At 25.4% G+C, this 19,600-nt stretch overlaps 1 protein-coding gene across 1 annotated transcript; it reads right to left on the bottom strand.

Annotated features, from left to right (window-relative positions):
* On the bottom strand, positions 1 to 17,186 carry LOC107452505 (signal peptide peptidase-like 2A; the record flags this gene model as incomplete). Its single annotated transcript, XM_043043581.2, is given in 14 exon segments — positions 1 to 392; positions 4,896 to 5,009; positions 6,167 to 6,321; positions 6,428 to 6,505; positions 6,758 to 6,857; positions 7,243 to 7,296; positions 8,264 to 8,335; positions 8,999 to 9,080; positions 10,248 to 10,358; positions 11,118 to 11,214; positions 13,131 to 13,309; positions 15,437 to 15,582; positions 15,684 to 15,770; positions 17,007 to 17,186. Coding segments are annotated over 14 exon segments (1,623 nt in total), but the record flags the coding sequence as incomplete, so codon positions are not given.
* Positions 17,187 to 19,600: the final 2,414 nt, after the last annotated feature.

The raw sequence follows: 19,600 nt of genomic DNA, 5'->3' as shown, positions 1-19,600 counted from the left end.
TGAAAAGGACACCAATGTTTTAATTATATGGTAATATAAGTATATGTCTCATTGATCATGAAACAATGTAAACAACATAATTATAAAATTTTAAAAAACATCATATATCACACATAAATAAGATAGATGTATAATTGGCTATAATTTTGAAACACTTTTTGTCATGCCATTTAAATTAAATTTGTAAACAAAAATTAAACAGCATTTACTATTGATACTTTCTGTTATCGCAATAAACATTTTTTCTCATTATTCCTTTCATTAGTGCCATCTGCTTGATTAACACTTTTACTGGTTGTGGGCAAGCTAGCAGGATTATTTGGTTCATCTGAAGGAACATCTTTTTCAGTCAGTACTTCGGGATCAGCTGAGACATTTGTTGGTTGAATATGCTATAAATATTTTAAATTAGTATTATGTAATAAAAGCGAGTAATTGTAATTCTTAAGCAAAATACAGAAATATGAATCTTCCAAACTCAAATAAGTGACAAATGTAAAGTATAAGAAAATTTTTTCTTGTAGTTTCTATGACCTGTAAGTTAAGATTTTAAAAATACATTCTTAGATGAGAGGATTTTCAAAACTATTGTGCTTAATTACAATCATAATATGATCGGCTAGTTTCCAAAATTTTAACAAACTGCACAGTGTGCAAAATATAAAAAAAAAAACACCTAAATAATTTTTGATACGGTGTTTGTATTATCTTCATATTTTCTATAAACTAAGCAGCTATCCTAATTATAAGAAGGTGTAACTTTAACACATTGATCGTCTTACGTGTTTTCTACAAAGTCTCTGTCAAACCAAGCAATAATGAAACACCCCAGCTCATATTAAATATAATAAGGGAAGTGTGGTTTCCTATGTCATAGCAAAAAGAATCAATATGGTGTGGAAAATTTGGTATTCAAATTCAGCTGTAAAAGCTTTGCTTTACCAAATTGTGTTAAAGTAGACTTAATATAACTATTTTCAAAACTAATAGGTTTACCTAAATATAACGAAGCTTTCTGTTTGACAAAGTCAGCATTAGACATTTATGTAAATGATGTTATTCAAATAAGAGATGTGGAAAGAAACAATCAAAGGTAAAAAAAAGCATGGAAAAAATTTTGCCCAAGATTTCCAAACCAACACTGCAAATGTTGTTTAATAAGATATTTCTATAGTTGTTCAATAGTTTTAATACATGCTATCTATGCAAATATTTTCGAAGAAACTTCGTAAATCAAATAAGTATCCTTTAAATACGAGTGATGCAACAGTCAACATATTAAATGAGGAAGATGAAATTTTAAATTTACTATAGAATCAGATGAAAAAATTTATTTTTTCCAACTATATATATTTTCTATGACTATTATTATTATTTTTTGAATGGCAGGCACTGAACTTTATTCGTTTTGCCTTAGAAGATGCCCGAGGTGTTACTCATTTCGTATTACCCAGTGGGCACCTGTGAACCAAAGTCACGGAGGCGAGTAACAATTTCTCTGACTATAGTTCTCTGACAAAATAATAAGGTAGAGCAAATCTGAAAATTATGGTCCCAATAGTTTGACAGGGAGAAAGTTTAGCCCCTTAATATTAATATCACTTTTTGATGTACCATATCTATTAAACTCTATAAGAAAACCACAAACTTTTTGCACAGAATTGTTAAACTTGTTTATCCTAAGATGATTCCAGCTAAAAAAAATTTCTTTTATAATTATTTAACAATGGTCTCAAAATATTTTAATTGCTAAGTATAAAATTTGTTACATAATTTTAATTGACGAAATCCAAAATTTTAATCAAATTGATTGAATAATTTCTGAGTAAGAAATTTTTAAGGAAGTTATATTTTTAACCTTTTTTTTTCTTCAAGAACTATTTGACAATTCTCATAAAATTTTGGTTTTAATGCAGCTTAAAATGGTGTTATACATTTGTATACTTAACAATTTGAAATTTTTTGGTAATGATAAACAATAAAATTATAAAAAAATATTTTTTCGCATGGAATTATTTTTAGATTTCAGACAAACAATTTCAACAATTATGTGGAAAAAAATAAAGAAATATGATCCAATATGCAAAAAGAAAATATGCATATTACCAAACAAGAAATCAAGTTTCAAAATATTGTGGTTATATCTTTCAGATTGATATAGAAATAATAGAAAGAGATGAGTATTTATAAATAATATTTATTTATTTTTTGATGTTAATAAATAAATAAAATTTAAAAAAAAACTGTGAAGAAAACCCAACCTATGTTTACTTATGAATTTAAATTAAAAAATTAGAATAAATTTAATAACAGATATAGTCAATAAGTTAATCATTAAGCAGTATACCACAGTTAGCTATTGTCAGGAAGTACTGCTCATTAGATAGGACCCCAATATTTTGGACTTGATCATACAAATATTATAAACACAAGAAGCATTACTTTCAAATGCTAACTTATACCTAACATTAACTTCAAAATAAGAAAAAAAACGTAAGACAGTGAAAATTACATTAAAATATATTTAATAAACAAGAAAAGCTTTTAAAAACTAAAGCATAAATTTCATTATATTCTCTCCTAAAAAAAGTGGTAAACCTGTAATGAAATGAAACTAATATTTTAAAACTTTATGATACATATCACAAAACACATATTTACAATTTTAACACCACTGATGCAACAAAAGAAAAAAAAAGAATGAAACTATAACATAACTTTGCATATCCCATGCAAAAAAGGAAATTTTAAGAATTTCTGTAAATAATACAAATGTGTAATAGAACATCACTTGCATTGATTCACGCACAATACTTCCATTACAAGAAGAAAAAAAGTAGAAGGAAAAAAATCAAAACAGCCAAATTACACGTTCATGCAATTGGAAAACGTATTTAAAACAAAAAGGAAAGTAGATCTTTCTGCAGCATTTGAAGAACAAGTTGCAGTCATGAATATCAATTAAAATCTCATAATTTAATTAATAAACTTAGATAGTCCTTAAAACAGTTTTTAGGTAATGATAAAAACTGATGAAATAGTTTTAATGATTTAGTAACAATGGAGAAAAAAAAACCATAATGCAATTTTGACTTTGTAATTACTTTCTATACAAAGTAAAAACATTTTAAGAATGAAAGCCTATATCTAATTTTGCAAATGTTTTGTTAAACTATTCTTAAGTACAAAAAATATTTATATCACCTAATGAACTTAAGCATAATTTAGGACATGTTACTTAAAGATATTCTTTTGTACTTATTAATATTTATTTTTCATTTTTTAAAAACACAGCAAATGCATATTTTTTCAGAATTATTATTTTTTACATTTTGACATTCTTTTTTATTTATTTATTACAAAAATAAGATAAAATTACAATAATAATTTTTTAAAATTATTTATACAAAAAAAGTTTCAGGTAAATAGCAGTAAAGAGATAAAAATGTTTGACTTTGATCCTGTAATATTTCTTAATAATTAAATCAATTTATTCCTAATTTTTTTTTAATGTAGTAATAAGAAAAAAAATAAAAACTTCAAGTAGATATCAATTTATTGATAAAAAAGAACTAAAATTCTGCATCAAAAAGTGTCTCACACAAAATTTGTGGAAAAATATATTTTTTTAGAAATTCTAAAAAAATTCATTTACTGAGAATTTTTTTTTTTTTGGTATTTAAATTTCCAGACAATCCTCTATGAATTCCTTACATGAATTTTTCATGGCAAAAGGTGATTTCAAAATTCAAGTCCCTGGCAATTCAAGTTTTACGTGTTGTAATAATATTGCATGAAAAGACTGTGAGCGAACCAATAATGATATCAAACAATCGCAGCATCAAAAAATCAATGATTAACTGTGTTATTTAAGTTTTGAGTGCTGTAACAATATCAACTGATAAAATATCTAGATATATATAAATAAAAATGAACTTAACTCCGCATGGATTTATGATGGATTCAGAGCAAATTGAGTACCAAGACGTGATTACTCAAAGCAGGGCTAATTTCCATACCTTAATATTATGTTACAAATCTACAGATTTTTTCAACTTTTTAATTTTAATTCAATCATTTTTAATAAAGGAAAATTTTGTAAAGCACCACATTTTTTTAACCATAAAATTTTCTTTTTACTTACATTAATTATTTTTATAACTTAACTGAACCCTGAATTTCCCCAGGGCTAACTGAATTTCCTCCGAACTTCATTCGTGCGAACGAGCATATTCTGCATCCCTGGCAAACACAATTTATGGGGGGAAATGAGTTTTCGCTAAGGTGAAAAATTAAGCATGCAAATGATGAGACTATATATTTCGGTGAAAGTAAAAATGCAATAAATGTTTCTTTCAACTATTGACTGATGATTGACATTGCGAAGCCTAACCTTTATAAAGACTTTAATTGGGCAAAGTGTATAACAGATAGATACTACAAATGCTAAACTATTAAAAATTGAAAGTTTTTTTTTATCATACTTATTATTACATATAAAATTGTTAAATAATCTTGCTTAAAACTTTTACTTTAGAAAGATTACATTTGTTTGTTCAACTCAAAATATATTTAAAAATATAACAAATTACCTTAATCATTATTTTTAAACTTTAGTGATTAACACATTTTGAATGATTTGCACATTTCATTTGAATAATTGACACTCCTTTTTACGGTTTTCCTATAATTTTTAAAATTTAGTTTTATTTTGAAAAAAAAAAATAAATTTAAAATCAATATAGTGTCAACTAATGAATGATTCATATTTAATTTATTAATTAAATTATGAGTATTTCCATGATATTAATTTCACTGACAGTATTAAAAACAATAGCCATTCAAGCTCACACAGAAAATAGAAAACTGGCCATCACAAAAAGTGCCCTAAATACCTCACAACAACATCTTCTGGCAGGTTTCCATGTAAAAATATCCAAAAATTCCTTTAGGGCTTGTTGGGTGAAGCCTTGTGTCAAACTTGACCAAGTGACAATTTCATGTCTTTCCTAATTGCAAGAATTTTCAATTTCCAGTTTTTACAAATGTTCCACTTATATTTAAATTAAACCAAAAAATTTTAGATTTATATTTATAAAGGAGTACCCTCACTGATTTAGTAAACTCTTATGTAGCAGGTACATTAACAACATAAAATATTGAACCATTGAGAACAAAAGTATGAAAGATAGAAATAGTAATTTTATTTAACATTTAATGCTATTATCCTACATAATATAATCAGTTGAAGCGCTTTTATATTACACAGAAAATTAAAATTAACAAAAATAAACCATCAATGTCAAGTAGGAGAGAATTTTATAATATTTTAGAAGAAAGAATTAGAAGCATGTTAATTTTGTTATTCAGAAATATTAATTCAGAATATGTTAGAAGAGAGAGAAAATTTTCACAAATTTAATTGTTTTCATTCTATATTTTCAATTATTATAGTACCTGGAAATTTGCATTAAAAAGTATAGCCGTTATAAATTTTATCAAAATTATATTGAAAAGTTAAAACTCCTTTAAAATTTTTTATTCTTTAACTTGACTATCTATAAAAATAAAATTTTGACTTAAAACTTTTGTTATCATATATGTTTTTTAAAGCCTGATTTTTGAGCTACACACTCAGCTGTTTAACATTGCTAACATAACTTGGAAAAAACATTTGTAAATTTTTGTGACATTAATTCTCACATGTCACTCTTTTTCAGAATCTAAGAAAATACTTAATTTCAGGTGTAAATAAAACTTTTTTTATTTACTTATTAACTACTTTCATTTTACAATTATTTAAATTTTGGAGGAAAAAAAACTATGTTGTAATAATATATATGAGAATAAATATAGATAATGGTAAAGATATATGAGAATAAATTCGTTAAAAACTTATTTAAATAAAATAATAACAAGTACACAGAAATTAATTGACAATAAATTAAAAGTACTCTAAGCCAAAATTTCTAATACTGTAACAATATGGTAAATTTTACATTTAAATTTTAGATAAAATATATAAATATAACATTAGCAAAATAAAACCAAATATTTGTATGACAAAGATAAATGGCTAGACTAGAGAAAGAAAATTCTCCAATTTTAAATATAATTTTCAACAGCAAATTCTTCAATAAGTACTTTGTGGCATAACAAAACTTACCCTAAAACCATTCCACAGCAAAGAAAATTCTCCCCGACACCATCCAATAATTGCTGGAGGTATAAGAGTACAAGGAACTAAGTATAATAGAGCAGGTTGAGCAGTATTCATAAGAAACAGTCCAACAAAAGTTATCAGCAGACCAATGGCAAAGGCTAAAATTATAGACAAAAATATAGCATTGAGCAGAGCTGTTAAGAGTATAGGACAATCAAATATTTTAATAACGAGTATGCAATGTTTGTAGAAAATTGTACTTACAAATTACAGTTACAAGAAAATAGATCTTTTTCTTGTTGGTGACAAGATCAAATCCATGACAGTATGATACTAAAAGGCCTGTGAGGTGAACAAAATGTATTTATCATCACAATTTGATAATAATTAATAATAATATTTGATAATTTATCATCACAATTGATAATTACAAATGTTTTATTACTAAGGGATAAAAAACTAAATAAAAAAACCAATATTGCAAATTCAAGTATTGAACTCAATTAATCCTTTATCTTTTTGATGAAAACTAAACAAACACATTCAAATGCATATAAATGCGTTAATATGTAAATAAATTAAAAATATACATACCAGGAACTAACAAGTCTCCAAATCCAAGAAGGGAAAACTGCTGATAGCAAATAGCCAATGGATCAATACCGAAGTGTGGAACTCTAAGCACCATTGGAACCTGCAAGCAATTGAAATTTTTTAATTTTATCTGTAATAAAGCACAAATATATTTCGTCCAAAATTATCATCTATAATTATTAACAGACATTTATAAACTAACAGAAAAGTGCCTTTCTTTTCTTTCACACACCTGAAAATCCTTCTGCCTTTTTAACATAAAATTTATTAGCCATTGCATCATAACAATAAAATTTAAATTAAATAAAATTATCCTTACAATGCAAGCAATTAATATTCACTATTTTCTATAACATAAAATAAAAATGATTTAAATTTTTTTCCAGTTTAGCTCTAACCACTACTATTTTTGACAGATATTTCAGATTATGCAGCAAAACATTTCAATTTAAACAGATAGTGAAAATTTTTTTTTAAATAATTACCATTTCTTTAGATTGGCCACCAGTTGCAACTTCTTCCATTACACTTTCACCTTTCTACAACAATAATAAAATAAATAAATACTATTCCAAGAACATTCTGAAGATTTAACTAAATGCAAAGAAATAGATAAAATTTAATTATTTATTGAAGAGTAAAAAATTCAAGAGAAGATGTATCTTCTTGAGTGTTTATAGAAATTACATTAAAAGCATGCAAACTCAAACTACAGCAACAATTTCAAAATGCAAAAGGTAATAAAACTTATTTACAAAGTAATAAGAATATTAAGTATTTCTATTACAACTCAAGACAACAACAAAATAAAATTGCTGCAAAATTTTATTTCAAATCATTTTATTCAATTCATTTGTCAAAAGGGGAAAAAATAAATAAAAGCATATTTTAGACACATTAGAAAAATTATACATTTAATGATTTTAATAAAACTCATAATTGATCATTTTGATTTGCATATGGAAACTAATATAATCAAATTTAAAACATTTGTAAATGAAAAAAAAAAATAATAAATAAATCGCTTATTAAAAATGGTAAGACTTTTTTATTATAATTAAAATCTGAACTGTCTGAAAACAAATTTTTCTAATACAACTACAAAATCTTGATCTCAATTTGAATACATTTATATAGCAAACTAATGTCTCTCTAATGACACACTGGTTAGTTTTCCTGTTTAACTATTTTAATAGCCAAACCTGTAAATTTTGATGCTTAAATCCTGAAAAAATTTGCTCAGAAAGAAGAAAATCGTATACAATATATAAAATTTAAAACACAAAAACTCTCAAGGGAAATTAAAAATTTTTAGTTAAAGTTCAGGAGAGTTTGATTTTTTTTATTAAATGACTAAACAGATTTTTATTACACATATTGAAGTAGGTAAATAATATTTTAAAAGAACTTACCGCTGTAAAAAAATTCTTTAATCAAAAAATGTAGATAATTATTCAAATAAATTAGAAAATTCACAAAAAAAAAACAGTATTAAAAATTACTTACTGTTAAGTATGGTGTAACAAATACAAAAAATATATCATAAAAGAATAGCAGAACCAGAAGTACTGTGCAAATCTGAAAATAGCAAAATTTTAGCATAAAGAGAAAAAACAAATTTAATTTACATGTTTAAAGAATACAAAAATACATTTGTAATAGATTGAGTATAGTTTCTGTTGCATCAAAAGTGTGCTAAAAAAAGTGCACTAAAGTGAGTAAATTAAACTGAAAAAAAAAAAGCTAGTTTTTACATGATTAAGCGAGAAAGAAAGATTTGGTTTTGAAGTTTTAATGGGTAAATAGCCGCAAAAATACATAGTTGCATCCCTTTCCCAGTTAAAAAAAAAATTTACAAAAACTTTCTAATAATTAATAAGTAAAAAAAATAAATTTATATTCCTTTTAATTAATAAATTTTGAGTAACAATAACAAAATGGCTAAGGCTGTCATAATGATAGACAGTCATTATATTGATGCAATGTTGCTCACATTGCCCCCATAAAGTGCTTTTCAGATATAATAATTTTCATTTTATCTAATAAAAAAAAATGGTATGAGAACAATTAAATAGCATAAAAGAAGTAAATGTTCGAATTATGTTTTAAAACTAAATATTCTCATATAACAATAATTTTTTTATTTACTTTTTCAATTCCAAATAACACCAAATTTGTAAAATGGTTAATTTACAATCAAAGCAACAAAGTAAAATAAAACAAAGATAAAAATAATATTACCTTAAAGCTCGGCAATCTGATAGATTTTAACATATGAATACAGAATGCAACGCCAAGTGTGTCTTGTAATATCCAAGCATATCTAGATTAAGAATGATAATAATTAATGCAAATCACAAGTCAAAAAGAACAGTTCCAAAAAACAAAACATAAAACAATTCTTTAAAAATTAAACATTTTTCTGCACAAACTTCATAATTATTACCACCAATGCTTATTTTTATGAACTCGTCAAAATATCACCAATTTAAGAACAAGTTCATTTGCAAATAAATCAAACTATTAATTCACAAAAAGTTTACAAAAACTCATGAAACTTTTTTTTTGTTACATATTCAGCAGCAGAATTGTAGTGGAAGAAAAACAGGAATGAACACCTCTTTAATAGGTTTTTAGGTAAGAACAATTAGATAATTTTTTACATGAGGGATAACATTAAAAAAAATTATAATAAGAATAACCACATAAAACTCACTTCGGAAATAGGTATTTCATTTGGTGAAAAATAAATTTAGATTTCCCACAGTTGAATAAATATTCGTAAAACAATTTCAAACTATTATTCAATGTTTTTTTTTAAATTTTAAAATGCATTGTTTAATAACAGTTCTATCATAATGTGACATAATTACTGCTATAATTTTTTTTTAAATGAATATTTCCTCTTTTATTTACTACTGCTTAAGAGAATTTTTACAGATCAATTTACCTTGATTACATATCAATAGCATCCTAAATCCCTTGTTTGTCCGCTTAGTAAGATTATTTTGTGAGGCAATTGAAAAGTGTATCATAGAGAGGACAGTAACAGTTTTTCCATCTTACACTGGGAAATTTTTTTTCTTTCTAGTTTTAGGATATGCTTGATTTTCAAAGAAGGAAATAATGGTCAATACAGGAGAAATAATAATAACATAATTAGTTGCTAAATTTTGATATAAATCACTTGCAATTTTGCAACAGCAATATGGGGTGAACAATTATAAAAATAAAACATATTTTTTTTAGTCCACATTAAAGTTCAACTTTTAAACTTTAATAAAAATCTGAGATATTTAGGCTTATACCAATTTTGCTTTAAATTACACTATTTAAAATGTTTATTTTTAAAATAAATTGTGTGAACCAATTTTTTCAATTTAAAATAGATATTATCATTGCAGTACATATAAAATTATTTTAGATATTTTAAGATCTCAGTGAAAGCAGACAACAATTTACCCAACATATAACATAAAAATAAGCTTACCTCTGATTACGAATGCAAACCCAATATATAGGAATTGCAATTGCAAAACAAGCAAGAAATACTTGGCGGAAATCTATGTTGCATGATCGAGCACCACAACGAAATACAGTTCTGCAAAACATATTACACGAATTAAAAAAATAAAAAGTTGCAAACTTCTTCAATTTTTATGCAAATAGTATAATTTCTGAATATGACAAAAAAAATTTTAAATAAATAAAAAATCTTACAGTTAATTCCCACAGCTATAAAAAAATCCTAAAGTTATAAAAATTTCCTATTTCAATTTGTATCATTACAAAATTCGAACATTACTTATGAATAACATGTGGCAAAAAGTTAAAAGAAAAATTAAACTAGCAACAGTGATTTGTTGACCAAGAGGACCATGGGGCAAAATAAAGGCATTAAGAAATTATTAAAATACTAAATCTCCAATATTATTAACATGAATTTTGAACTGTACAACTTATTAAAAGGCAGTAACATATGTAAAGGCAATAACTTAAAACAAGCACATGGCAAGAAATTAAAAGTAAAATTGCAGCAGCCAGTTGTGAGCTAAGAGGATCGTAGAGGTTATAATTCTAAATTTTTGAAAACAACAGAATGATGGTGTGGGAAGGTGATTACACAACAATTAGCCTTTACTTCCAAGATTAGCTCATTTACACAAATTAAAGCTAGATGTGCGTCAAATCACAGCCAAAGTACTTCAATCACAATGGCAGCTTAGTGCATAAACCATTAGGTAATTATAGCTCTGAGATTATAAGAACATCACAAAGATCTACAAAAGACTATCAGTATTTATCAGAATAGATACTTAAATTATTAAAAAGACTTAAACTGCAACTGAAAAATACTTACTTGCAGAAACCAAGTTTAATTTTTAAGACAAATGGCTCTAAGCAACTATGTATAGCTAGGATGCTTGCTAACACAAACAAACCAATTATGAAGTAAACTGCAAAAAAAGTTTAAGAAATAAGTGACGGGAAAAAGAAATAAGTTAAGAGAAACTGAAAGAAGTGAAGTTAATTATTTGAATTATTTAAAAAAAATAATATTTGAAATAATTCAATAGTAAAATGATATAAATTATGAGAACACCGTAAAAAAATTGTAAAATCTGTAATTTTAAATTTTTTTTTATCATTATGATAGTCTTAACTTATACTATATTATAAAAATATTTTTAGAAGTACTTTTATTATAAAGCAATAAAAATACTCCTTAAAAATATTTTTCATTCATAATTTAGAACATAAAAACAAAGCAAAGAAATCAATTTTGAAAAAGCAATAATTACATCATTTATGCAAGCATTTTTCTCAGTTAGATATTTGAAAATCAATATTTTGTGTGAGAACAGAGTAAAGATGAGGCAAGCTCAGTTACTAAAAAAAAAAAAAAAAAGGTTATGGCTTGGGTAGGCTTGTATTTTTAAACACCATTTGGTACAGTTATTAAGTATAAAAAAAAGTCAAATTAATTCATTAATTGTGATCAAATGGTTTTAATGACTAATTTCCTTGTTTCAGCATCAAAGGCCAAGTGACGAGGATGCAAAATTTGGCTTTTATTTGATGTATATCTCAAGATTGGGTAAACTTTAAGTCAACAGTTCTCAAATGGTGTTCCACGGAGCCCGAAGCTCCTGTGGAAAAGGTAAATAAGTTCTGAGAGCATTAGGACCTGAAACCTGTAATTACATTTAGATCCAATCAATAATCTACTATTTACTAAATATATTGGTTCTTTTGACGATATTATTTAAAATAAAATGCTAATAAAGCGAAAAAGCATATTTTTTTTAAAAAAAAATACAAATTTAAAAAAACAATGTATTGATTAAACTATTAAAAGGACAAGAATTTATAAATATTAAATTATTACTTCATAATAATCCCATCATGCTTTCAAACCAAAATAAAATAACTGGATTTTGTTTATTGAAAAAAAATGTTTTTCTACTAGCAATTTTCTATGCTTATAGCAGTTTCTTTTAGTTTTCATTTCAATGAAAACCATAATTTGTCTTATTTCATTCATTTTCAGTATTTATATACCAAAAACAAATTCATGACAGAACTAGACTTAGCTCCAGAACTGTGATTCAACTGTGAGATATAAAACCTAATTAAAGAATATTAATGACAATATGATAAAAAATTCCAATCTTCTCACTAAACATTTTCAAAATAAAGCAATCTTTTATAGGTTAATATGCTCACAAATGTTTTAATGTACTTTAGTTATAAGGATGGGGGAAATAGTTTTAATAGTTCTCTATTGAAAAAATGTTGATCACTTAGGGTTCAGAAGTCGAAATAATTGGAAATTGCTGCTCTAAGTAATTCAATGTATCACAAGCTTGAATTAAATTTCTTATGGCTCTGAACTCTAAATGTGAAACCTAACTCATCTCTAGTATAGAAGGCAAAAGAAGACCCCCAGACCTTGACAAGTGCTTACTGTGAACCCACCAAAAATTGCACAAAAACAAAGAATCATAAACTGCAGAAATGTAATTGAACAAAAAAATTAATGAACAAATAAATTCCAATAGATTTTGAGATTAAAGAAAACACTGATTCTGTGCAAGAATAAAAAAAAAATACCTAATATGAATTATTTTTGGCAAATATGCATCTTTTTTTTATGATTCTGCATAGTGTAAAGCTTATTTCATTAAATATAACTCCATTACAACTTATTTATTGCTCCTTATTAATACTAAATTCATTCATAAGTAATTAGACAATAAATAAACGAGCATCACTTCCAAAAAAATTTTTCTCTTAAATTTTTTTAAATTCTTTTTCCCTTGTTACCCTTTAAATATTAGTCAAATGAAAAATAAAATGTAAACATACTTACTGAGATATTTAAAGAAAAAGTATAAAAGCATTAGCATTACTCCCATGCAAGCAACAAAACCAGCAACAGCATATGGACTGATATTCATAGAGCTTTCTTCAGCTGTATTTACTGTAACTGATGGCTTGTTAGGAAGCTCTCTTTTAGCCCCAGGCAATGCGTTTATTTCTTTGCAATAGCTTGAAAAAAAAATTCTGTTAAAAAAACTCAATAGAGAAATCCGGATTCCATAAACAAAATAGACAAATTTAAACTTCAACAAATTTAATAATAGTAAATACTAAAAATATAAAACATTTAGTCATCAAAGGGTAATTTTAATAGAAAGGTGGGCATCATAAACAAACAACCAGAATTTAATCACTCCAATTTCTTGTTGGTAAGTCATTATTAACTATAAAAGGAATTATTTATAAATAGCTGATTTTGTTATTCTCAAAACAAATAAAGTAAAAGCAAAGGAGTGGACTCACATTTGCAATGACGTAAAAGATGTTTATTCTTTAATTCAATTCTGATGAATTTCAAATCAATATTACTTTAAATAGCTAATATTATGTTTAAAAAAAGGGGGATAGAATAGCCTTATTTAGTAAGTAGATGCTGAGTTTTCTCCCTAGGAGTAAAAAAGAGCAGGGTGCTTCCTCACAGAAAAGGGTACTTTGAGTTTTGAAAAGGCACTCACCACTGTCAAAATTTATCAAATTATGTAATAACTGAATTTTATCCTCAATTTTTAAACTACTCCCTTATACTATTTTATGTGTATACTTCACAAAGTAATTTGCATTCAGTATCAAAATAACAGAAAAATTTGGAACTTCAGAAAAATAATTGAAATTTCAGAAAAATAATTTAAACTTCTGAAAAATAAATTTAAGCATTGTTTTGATGCTTTTTAATAATTTAACCATAGAGCTAGTATTAAATTCAGTATATATATTTAAAATTTTTCTTAAAACTCTTTCAATATGTGTTCGTTTACTAATTTGTTATGTAGTCAGTATTATTTTTAAACCAATAAATCTTAAGTAAATTTTATTTTCAAAAAAGAAAATAATAATAAATAAATAAAACAAGACTTACATTTATTATAAGTATAGAATTTGACCATTAGTCAAGACAACCTTATTATTTTAAATAAATATATAAAAGGTCAAACTATGTTTCAAAACTATGTTTTTTTCAACAAATAATTTAAAAAATGTTTTACTTTTAAGTGAACTTTTCCTTTATTTTTAAAACACATTAGTAAAATATTTTGTTGCAGTTTTATTATTATTTTTAAACTAATAAATCTTGAGTAGTTTTTAAATAAAGTTTGCGTTATATCTTTATTATTTTAATAGAAAAAACTAAGCAATGCTATTATGTTATAGAAGCATTATTTTCAGAATTAACCTTTCCTTTTGTTATAGATTTATTCCTTTTATTTATTTTTGATTAATTTAAAGATTATTGGTTGACAATTTTTGAATATATATATATTGTTTCATGATACAATGTATCAAGATAAAAAATTTCTTACTTGCCCAATCCTAGTCATGTTAAATACTCAGTTGTAAGTTAAGCATTTATAGAGATTAATTTTGTTAGGTAGTTTTTAAGTAATAGTTTAAGTAGTGTTAAATAGTTAGTTAAAAGTTAAGTATTTATTCAGATAAATTTTGTATTTTTATAGACATAAAATCAGAGTTAGGAAGTAATTATTTGATCCTTTCTAAAATAAACAGCATAAATTTTAAACATGACTGGTGCTGTAATGCCACATACTATCATACTAATTATTGGTGATGGAGCTTACCTTTTGAGCAAAAGCATATATTCTGTAAGTCACTCAAGTTATGCCTCGAGAGGTGCATGAGAAAGCAATACGGCACATAATGGAGCATTCAGATGAGTTTTCGACAGATCTCACGACAGAGATGGAAACAATTTCATAATTTCTGCTGTTTACTATGCTGACATTTACTGTATTTATATGCTGACATTACTTATTTTACATAATTACTAAAATTCAATATATAAAGAACTTTGATAATATTGCAGACATCTCTTAAAATAGTTAAGATTAAAACCAAAGTACTTCCACACAGATAAGAGTACCGCAATCTTGAAATTAAAATTAAATCTTAGATCTAGAAATCTTAAATAAAACTTTCATGTAAACATCTCACTGTTTTATATTTTCAAAATATAAACAAAAGCAAAACTCTAATAGTTTATAATTACATGAGAGCATAACCTTCAACTAGTTAAGTTTCAAAAACCTCAAAAATATAACCTAAACTTAGAACAACACTTACATTGCAAAGCGTATGAGTCCAGACCAATATGAGCCAACAGCAACAGTAAATATTCCAATTACCCAAATTACTAGTAAGCTGCAATCAAAATTCATATTATAAGGTGCAAAGAGACGGACACTAATACTACTATTGCCATACATATTCTGAAAATGGAATAAAAAATCGTTTTAGAATGAGAAAATAGGACATAAAGTATACATAACAAAGCAAATAAAAAATTTATAGATAATTTATATAAACATACTTTTAATCTTTCAACAGAGTTTTCAGAAATCAAGCCAACAGTCATATTGATATCTTTTGCTGCAGTTGAATTTATATGCACCTCTTTCTAAACCAAAACAATAAGAAACTAAAATATAACTTAAAGAAGAAAAAAGTCAGCTACAATATTTAATGAACAATTAAAATTACTTCATGAATAAAAATGATGTAATAAATTAAAGTAATCACATATGCTTTTTATTGATTGTTGGCCTCTCTAGCTCTTTAATAATGAAATTTTAATACAAATAGTAAATAGTTGTCTCGAATAATTCTTATTTTACAGCACATTATATTTGACTATCAGTGAGCATTTACTCTATTCTGTATATATAAGAATTATTATATTTGTAGTTTTAAATTTAAATGAAAAACTGGAATAAACCATTAAAGAGAAAACAGCATTTTAGCTACAGGGATATATGTTACCAAAACACTATTTCAAAGAAAAGTTATGACAAAAAATCAAAATTATGTACTAACAGCAATAGTAATAGATAAATACAGAATGTGTATTCAAGGCTTTAATAACAGAAAAATTAAAAAAGATATAAATAAAATCATGAACATTTTGCTATATTTTTGGTGAAATTTTTCAAATATACTGAATTGTTCCTTTAAAATTGTTATAAAAAAATTGAATGACTTATTATATAAAGGCAATAATGAGTTTATTTAAATTATGGGAACTTTAATTTTATATAATACTCGTATTGTAAATGAAAAATTATACACAGAACTCTTTTTTAGATGATTTTAATTTTTTAATGCCTGCATTAATATACGACAAATAGATTTTCCATTCAATAAAATTTTATTTTAATTAAATTCCATTTTAATCCAGCTTTAGGCATGGCTTGAGCTAAAAAAAAATTGTCCTTATAAATGTGTAATAAGTCAAAACCATTTCACATGCAATGGAAAACCTCTTCACATGCTTCAGAACCAGTTTCTGTTTATATTCAGAGGAAAAAGAGGTTATAAGAACATTTTACGTTTTGGCTTTAAGATCTGTTAACTTAGCAAAGTCACAAAATTTTTTTTGACTAGTTGTCCATTAAATTACCACACCTACACTAAAGAATAGCTTTGGCAATTTTCTTCCATTTGATAGTTGTATAAAAATGCTAGATTATATTATATGATAAAAAATAATCAGAATGTTGAAATCTAAATAAAATGAGTTTTATTTAATATTTCAAATATGTGTAAAAATTAATTAATTCATTAATAATTAAAAGAGAAACATAGAAAAGATTAATATCCAAAATTATTTCAACAGCATTTATAAACTGTTTCTTACCACTCTACCACTTTCAGTAATAAAAAGAATTCCTTGTCCCCCTCTGTCATGAACATTTTGGGCTTGGGTTACAACACTACAATTTCCTTTATTTAACAATAAAACTTTGCTTTTAACATCACTTTCTGGATGATCAGAACACCAATCTTCATAACTATCATTTTGCAAAATATGGAATTCCTAAGAATAAAATTAATTAAGCAATTACTACAAGTGTATATACACATAAATTAAATTCAGAGATAGTAAAAATGTTAATAAATATCAATTAAGAATCACACATTGATTGTACACCTTGAAAAAATTTAACCCAATTTTCTTCAAAATTTTGAAGTTTTACTGATAATTAAGAGATTCTTATACATGAGGGGAAGTAAAATTGAAGATTTCCAACTGTATATTTTAAAAAAATATTCCTTATTATGCTCATAATATAGAGCAAATAAGATAAATTTCAAGCAAATAATAGAAATCAATGTAGATATAATTTCTCGATATCTGCAGGAAAAATAGATATATTTTGTGACAATTAACAAAATAATAGAACTAAAAAATAATAATTAGATAAAATACCAGATTAAAAAATTATAAATAAATAAGCAGAAATAATTATAAAATTAAAAAAAAAATCTGTTGATATGGATAAATGTAAAATATTCAAACATATAACATACATGTAATGAATACAAATGGATTTTTTTTACTAGTATAATATTTATGCCAACTAAAATAGCTGAAGTACCAAATGAACAGTTAAGTTCTTATGTGTGAAATAATCTTAAAAATATACTATATGGGTCTCTCACAGGAAGCATTTTTTTTCTTCCCCGGATTAAAAAATCATTATGCACCATTTTTCTTTTTCAGCTAAGTTGAAAGTAGAGTTTAATGGCACGAGATATAAATAAGAATATGTTGCACCAACATTTTTCCTTTTGATATGTCAGTTCAATGTTTTTTTGCAAAGAAAAAAATTTATACAGCCCACGGCACCTAAACTAGCTATATATATTTCATTGGAGATATTTCCATATCGGTACCTGTGCACGACAACTGTCATTGCTAGAACACATTTCCATTTTCAGTATGATGCTTTTTAATCAATACTTTATAAGCTATATTTTTCTTGGTGTTGGCTTCTAAGATTCAGCATTGAACCAATTCTTACGAGTGATTATTTTTTCTGGAAAAATAAAAATTGTGGAAAAATAAAAGTGAGTTACTGTTTCAATGACTTTGGTTCTGTTTCACTGTTTGTACTGTTTCAATGACTTTAGATCAAATCAGGAAAAACCAAGAAAAAGATAAATTTTTTAAAATTTCTTTCGATAAAACATGACTTTCTTCATTATATAAGAACAAACTACACATTTAATGAGTTTAAATGAATTTGTATTAAAATGAGTACACAATTGAAAAATGTTTAGGTAGCAACAAATTATTTTACCTACAGAGAATGGAATTTTTTTTTTAGCGGCAGGCACTAAACTTATCGCTCTGCCATGGAAGGTGCCAGAAGTATTACTCATTTTTCCTTGCTTGGTGAGCAGCATTACCCACACAACAGAGAACAACACATAGAAAGAAACATCCATGCTCTGAGCGGGACTCGAACCTGCAGCCATTGGCTTTGCAGTCAGGCATGCTAACCACTCAGCCACCTGGCCGGCAGAAAATGGAAAGTGATAATTTATAGGTTTCATATCACTTTTTTTAACAAGTAGTCTTTTTTTATTTTTAATTTTTTTAAAAAGTCCATTTTGACCATCTAATAATAATTCCTATACATTACCGCATCTCATTATTTCTTTGCAAAAAGCACTAAATATTAATGAAATCAGAATCACAACCTAAAGAATGTATTAATAAATTATAATAAATAAAAACTTGTCATTTAAATCAATATTTTATTTTTTAAAAACTATCAGATGATTTAAAAAGTGATTTAATTCAAGTAAATAAGATTCCTGTATAGATAAGTCAGTCTAAAGATTATTTCAATAAGAAAATCATCCCAAAGAACATATTAGACTTGTTATAACTTAATTGGCAATACCATAAGTCTTATAATTTTTAGATTTTCAAAGGGGTGCATATGAACCCACTCATAATCATAAAATAATGAAAAAATAAATCATAAAATAATGTTAAAATGATGATAAATTTAAACAGTTGAACTGCTCGCTTGTTTAAGATACAAGATGAAAACACTAAAGTTTATAACTTGTGCAAACAACAAATTCTCCCTCTTTGTTTAACCATAAATTTTTAATGGTAAAGGTATAGAGGAACTAGAATCTATTTACAACAAATTCTCCCTCTTTGTTTAACCTTAAATTTTTAACGTAAGGATATAGAGGAACTAGAGTCCATTTATAAAAATTATTCTTAAATCTAGCAGTGGTATGTTTCTCATAGTATGAACGATTACTATTCGGTACTAGTTACTCTCTCTTTTAATCAATAATTTTGTTTTATTACTAATTATATGCAAGGTAAAAATCTATGAATTTAACTTAGTAGGGATCAATCCAGGTTTTATTTTTCAAAGCCTGCTTTCGTGAGGTAAAAAAAAAAAAAAAAAAAAAAATTTT

The sequence above is a fragment of the Parasteatoda tepidariorum genome, chromosome 3 (genome assembly GCF_043381705.1).
Source record: "Parasteatoda tepidariorum isolate YZ-2023 chromosome 3, CAS_Ptep_4.0, whole genome shotgun sequence".
Classification (NCBI taxonomy): Eukaryota; Metazoa; Arthropoda; class Arachnida; order Araneae; family Theridiidae; genus Parasteatoda; species Parasteatoda tepidariorum.
This window is presented reverse-complemented; position numbering and strand designations above follow the sequence as displayed.